The sequence below is a fragment of the mitochondrial genome of Saccharomyces cerevisiae (genome assembly GCF_000146045.2).
Source record: "Saccharomyces cerevisiae S288c mitochondrion, complete genome".
NCBI classification, from domain to species: domain Eukaryota; kingdom Fungi; phylum Ascomycota; class Saccharomycetes; order Saccharomycetales; family Saccharomycetaceae; genus Saccharomyces; species Saccharomyces cerevisiae.
In genome coordinates this window covers 78,972-85,779 of record NC_001224.1, presented here as the reverse complement: position 1 = coordinate 85,779, position 6,808 = coordinate 78,972, and the positions used below count along the sequence as shown (strand labels likewise).

General features: G+C 18.1%; 1 protein-coding gene and 2 non-coding genes across 3 annotated transcripts, besides 1 other annotated feature; all 3 read right to left on the bottom strand. All coding sequences in view use genetic code 3, as the record gives it.

The window, feature by feature from the left end:
• Positions 1-2: 2 nt before the first annotated feature.
• On the bottom strand, positions 3-485 carry RPM1. Its single transcript has one exon. It is a non-coding gene; the product is annotated as an RPM1 (non-coding RNA).
• A 182-nt stretch (positions 486-667) lies between these two features.
• tM(CAU)Q2 lies at positions 668-745 on the bottom strand. The gene has a single exon. It is a non-coding gene; the product is annotated as a tRNA-Met (tRNA).
• A 2,434-nt stretch (positions 746-3,179) lies between these two features.
• Positions 3,180-3,451: an origin of replication (ORI5; Mitochondrial origin of replication).
• Positions 3,452-5,757: 2,306 nt separating this feature from the next.
• On the bottom strand, positions 5,758-6,567 carry COX3 (cytochrome c oxidase subunit 3). Its single transcript has one exon. The coding sequence runs from the start codon at positions 6,565-6,567 to the stop codon at positions 5,758-5,760; it is 810 nt and encodes a 269-aa protein (NP_009328.1).
• Positions 6,568-6,808: the final 241 nt, after the last annotated feature.

The window sequence follows — 6,808 nt, the reverse complement described above, 5'->3', positions numbered from 1 at the left end:
TATGGATATTATATTATAATTAAGCATATTTCTGTATAATAATATAACTATTCCAATATATATATATATATTACTTTTTTTTATTAATATATATATATGGACTCCTTCTTAAAAAGGGGTTCGGTCCCCCTCCCATTAGGGAGGGGTCCCTCACTCCTTCGGGGTCCGCCCGCCGCGGGGGGGCGGGCCGGACTATATTTATATATTTATTAAGTTTTATTTTCATATTATTTATTTATACTAATTACTTTATTAATATTATATTAATTTATATAAAATTTATTTAAATTATAATTAAATTTATATAATGACTTTTTATATATATTTCTTTATAAATATTATTCAATCTAATTATTCATCAGATAATATTTTATCTTATAAAGAAATAATATTATAAATAAAATATATAATTTATTTTATTATTATATTAATTATATAATATAATTTATATATTTATGACTTTCCTATTAATAATATAAATATCTTATTCAAATTAATTAAAAATTAATATATTATTTATATTTATTAATTAATTAATTGATTAATATTATATACTTTTTTATAATTATTTATATATTATTTATTAATATTATTAATATAATTATTATATAATATATTCTTCTTATAATATATTTTATTATACTTTTTTATAAATATTATATATTAATTTATTAGCAATAATACGATTTGAACGTATATAATTAGGTCATGACCCTAAAATGTTAACCAATTACATCATATTGCATTTATATATTAATACTTATATTATATTACTTATAAAATCTAATATATATATATATATAATATAATTTTTACTTATTAAAAATAATAAATAAAAAAAAAAAGAAAATATATATAATCTTTATCATTATAATATATAATATTATATTATATTCTATTTATAATATATTTATAACATATTTATAATATATTTATAATATATTTATAATATTTAATATTTTTTAAAAAAAAAATAAAAATAGTCCGGCCCGCCCCCGCGGGGCGGACCCCGAAGGAGTCCGGCCGAAGGAGTCCATCCTAAAGGAGATATATAAATAAATTTACTATTATTAATATTATAAAGATTAATAATTTTTATTGTTAATAACATTTTATATTTTATATTTTATTAAGATGTAAATACAAAAGGAGAAAATTAATTATATAATATAATATATATACATATATATATTATATAATATTTATATTATTATTAACTTCCTATATACTATACTATTATATTTATATTTCTCCTTCCGGGGTTCCGGCTCCCGTGGCCGGGCCCCGGAACTATTAATATTAATATTAATTAAAAATATTTATTTTTATATTAATTAATTAATTAATTAATTAAAATTATTTTATTGAATTTTATATTATTTAATAAAAATTTTATAATATTTATATTATCCTTTGGGGTTTTCCCTTGGGAAAAGGAAAATTCCTCACTCTTTCAGTGACTTTATAATTTATTATTTATTATTAATAAATAAATAGTAATAATAGTCCGGTCCGCCCCCCCCCGCGGGGGGCGCGGACCCCGAAGGAGTGAGGGACCCCTCCCTAATGGGAGGGGGACCGAACCCCTTTTTAAGAAGGAGTCCAACCGTAGAAGATAATAATAAAGTTAAATATTATTAATAATAATTAAATAATGTTAATTTGTATTATATTAATATTATATATAATAAAATATTATATCTCTTTTTTATAAATTATAATTAAATATATTATTATAAATATATTATAAAAATAATAAAAAAAAATAGTATATTAAATATTTATTTAAATACATACTATTATTTATTATTCCTTTGGGGTTCGGTCTCCCCTCCCGTATATTTACGGGAGGGGGTCCCTCACTGCGCTGAAAGCGGGGACTTATTATCTTTATATTAATTTATATTATTTATATATAAATATATATATTAACTTTTTTATATTAATATAAAAATCAATTAATTAATTATTATTTTTTTAAGGAAGTAATTAATATTAATATTAATATTAATTGGAAAGGGTTATATTATAATATAATATAAATATATATTATTATTATTTATATATAAATATTAAAATATTTTATATTTATATGTATGGGTCCCAATTATTATTTTATATAATAATTATTTAGGGGACCCGGATATCTTATTGTTATTAATTTATTATATTATATTATATTATATATTTATTATTTATTATTAATATTTTATTTATAATATTTATAATTTTATTAAATATTATTACTAAATATTTATTTATTTATAATAAATTTATTATATACTTTTTTATATTATTATTATAAATTTTAATAAACTTTTATTTATATATAATTATAAATAAAGATATAAATATTTATCTCCTTCTTTAAATAAAAAAAGGGGTTCGGTTCTCCCCCCGTAAGTATACGGGGGGGTCCCTCACTCTTTCGGGGTCCGCCCCCTCCGCGGAGGGGGCGGACCGGACTTTATTATTATTATTATTATTATTATTTTTATTTTTATTAAATAATATTTATATAATTTTAATAATTAAAACTTTTTATATTATATTTATATTATTTGATTATATTATTAATTATATAATGTTAATATCAATTATATTTTATATTTATATAATATTATAATATATATATTTATTATATAATTATTTTTTTTTATTAAATTTTATTATATATACTTATTCTCCTTTCGGGGTTCCGGCTCCCGTGGCCGGGCCCCGGAACTATTAATTAATAATAGGTGAAACAATAGGATTTTATATTACCTGTGAACAACTGGTAATATTTAATCCGTATTATATTATATTATATTATATTAATATTAATATTAATATTACATAAAATAAATATTAATTTTTATAAATTATTATCTCCTTCTTAATTAAGAATAAAAAGGGATGCGGTTCCCACGGGGTCCCGCACTCCTTCGGGGGTCCGCCCCCTCCGCGGGGCGGACCGGACTTTATTATTATTATTATTATTATTAATAATAATTATATTTATAAAATTCATATGATTATTATTTTTTATTATTTTATATATATATATATAATTTATTATTTTATATATATATATTATATTATATATTTTTTTTTATTATATATATATATATATTATATATATATATAATATATTTTATATTATTTATATATTATTAATTCTTTTTATTTTTTATTCTATTGTGGGGGTCCCAATTATTATTTTCAATAATAATTATTATTGGGACCCGGATATCTTCTTGTTTATCATTTATTATATTAATTATTTGGTTATTATTTTTAATTTATATTTATTTTATATAATTTATTATATTGTTTATACTTTATATCTATTATTAATTATATTATATTATTATAATATATTTATTGATTATATTATTAAATATTAACAAATGTGTGCTCTGTATTTATTTAATATTCTGGTTATTATCACCCACCCCCTCCCCCTATTACTTATATATTTGAAATATATAAATATATAACATAATAAATTAATATATTAATAATTATATACTTATTTTTTTTTATTATTTATAAATATTATTTAATAAAATATTAACTTATTTATAAAATTTTAATAAATATATTTAATATAATTCTTTAATTTAATAATAATATTATATTTTAATATAATTTATTTATTATTAATAATTAATATATTCCTTATTTATTTTTTATTATTATTTATAAATATTACAATTTATTTTTATATTTATATTTATTATTATTATTTTATAATAGATATATTAATATTCTTTTTAGGTTCTAATAGATCTTCATTATATACCTTTATTAGAACTTAATGATAATATTATATTTTATATTTAAACTCCTTTCTTAATAATAAAATTATATTTTTATATAATTTATAATTATTTACTTTTTTATTATTTATTATTATTTATTATTAATATATTAATATAATAATAAGTTCTCGAATTCCTTTTTTCTTTTAAAGAAGGAAATTATAATAATATTAATATATATAGGTAAAATATAATAGTCCCCACTCCGCGTAACGGTGTCCGCAATAATATAACTTATTAAATTCTTATATATACTAAAATAATAAAAATTATTCTTTTCTATTTTTTTATTATTATTATTATTATTATTATATATATCATTTTATTTTTATATAATATTTATAATATAATATTATACATTATATTATAAATTATAAATAATATCATAATATATTAAATTATAGTTTGAATGAGTGAGGGACCCCCTCCCGTTAGGGAGGGGGACCGAACCCCTTTTTAATTTAATTTAATTTAATTTAATTTAATTTAATTTAATTTAATTAAGAAGAAGATATATAATTATTTATTCTCCTTTCGGGGTTCCGGCTCCCGTGGCCGGGCCCCGGAACTTTATAAAATTATTAATTATAATAGTCCGGCCCGCCCCGTGGGGCGGACCCACCCCAAAGGAGTAATATATTATTAAATATATAATATATAATATATATAATACATATAATATACTTTTTATATTAATAATATATATATAAAATATAATATAAATAATATTATTTAATATATATATATATAAATATATATATAAATAGAATAAATATTCTATTAATATTCTATATATTAAATACACTTATTAAAGTTTAATTCTAATTCTTTTTAATATATGAACTATTTAATTATTTATATATTTTATTAATATTAATAATAATAATAATAATTATTATTATAAATTAATCTTTAATAATATTAAATAAGTTTATTATAATTAATTAATGATAATTTATTTAATGAATACTTCTTTTGGGACTTTATATTTAAATTTATATAAGTGTGAATTCCTTATTATTTATCATTTATATATATATATATATTTTTATTTTTATTTTTATATAATATTTAATAAACATTTTATATTTAATTATATTATTAAAGATATAAATTATAAAAAGGGTAGGTATTTTGATAATAAATAATATATTATTATATTAATAAAGGGTTTAATAATTATGATAATAATAATAAAGAAATTCAATTAATTAAATTTAATTAAATTTTAAACTCCTTTTTTTGGTTCATATTTATAATATATAGAATATAAAATATACTTTATAAAATAGGTATTCATTCCTCTCTCATGGAGGTTCACACCTATTTTTAATAAAATATAATAAAATATATATAAAATATATATAAAATAGGTGCTCACTTCAAAAAATAATTACATAAATAGTATATTTATAATATATTAATATTTCTCCTTTCGGGGTTCCGGCTCCCGTGGCCGGGCCCCGGAACTATATAATATTTAATAATAATCAAATAAAAAATATTTTTTATAAAATAATATTAATAATATATATATATATATGAATTTATATATTAGTTAAATTAATAATATTTATATTATATTATATCATATTAAAAAAGTCCCGCTGGAGGTGAGGCGGTGACCTCGAAGGAATATAAAAATATAAATAATTACATTATTATATTATATTATATTAATATTATATTTTTTTTTTTATAAATATTAAATAAATTTATTAATTATCTTTATAAAAGGTAAATGAAAAAAGAGTATAATGATTATATTATTATTAGTTCCCGCTTCGCGGGAACCCCGTTAGGAGTTTTGAAGGAATAATATATAATAATTATATTTGTAAGAATATTATTATAATAATATAAAATATATATATATAAATTATAATATATTAATTATTGTTAATTATTAATAATATATATATTAATCATTTAGATATATAATTCTATAGCCTTAGACTCCTCATCAGTAGAAGACTACGTATAAAAATAATCAGATAACATCTAAAACATGTAGATAAATAATAGTTGTTTCATATCCAACATGATGTCCAGCTGTTAAATGATAATTTCTCATTCTTCAATAATTAACACCTAACATAGCTGCTAACATTACCATATGTAAGAAATGTAATCCTGTACCAGCATAGAATACTGAACCATAAACACCATCAGAGATAGTGAATGCAGCATTAGTATATTCAATATATTGACAAGTAACAAAAATAACAATTAATCAGAATGTAATTAATAAACCTGATAAGGCTTTATTTCTATTACCTGCGATTAAGGCATGATGACTATAAGTTACAGTAGCACCAGAAGATAATAAGATAATAGTATTTAATAAAGGTAATTCGGTAGGTTGTACAGCTTCAATACCTACGGGTGGTCAACATGCACCTAATAGTACATCAGGACTCATAGCTGAATGGAAATAAGCTCAGAATAAACCAGCAAAGATTAATACTTCAGATAATACAAACATTAAGAAACCTAAATTAATACCTTTTCTTACTGCTATAGTATGATCACCTAAATATGTAGCTTCAGCTACAATATCTCTAAATCATAAAATAGAACTTGTTAATAATACAAATAATGCTAAATATACCATATTCATATTACCAATATAACCATGCATTGTTAATGCTAGTGATAATGCTAATGATAATAATGCAAATGATACTACAATAGGTCATGGTGAAGGCATAACCATATGAAATGGATGTTGTTGATGTCTACTTCTTTCTAAATGTGTCATAAATTTATTGTTATATATATATTATATATATAATATAATTAAATAAATAAATAAAAAAAATATTAATAAAATATTATCCCTTAAACTATATAATAAAATTAAATAATAATATTAATTTAATAAATCTTTTATTTAATAATAATATAAATTATATTAAATATTTATAATAATATATTATTTATAAAATTATAAAATAAATTTATATATAATTCAATATATATATATTAATTTATATATTTAA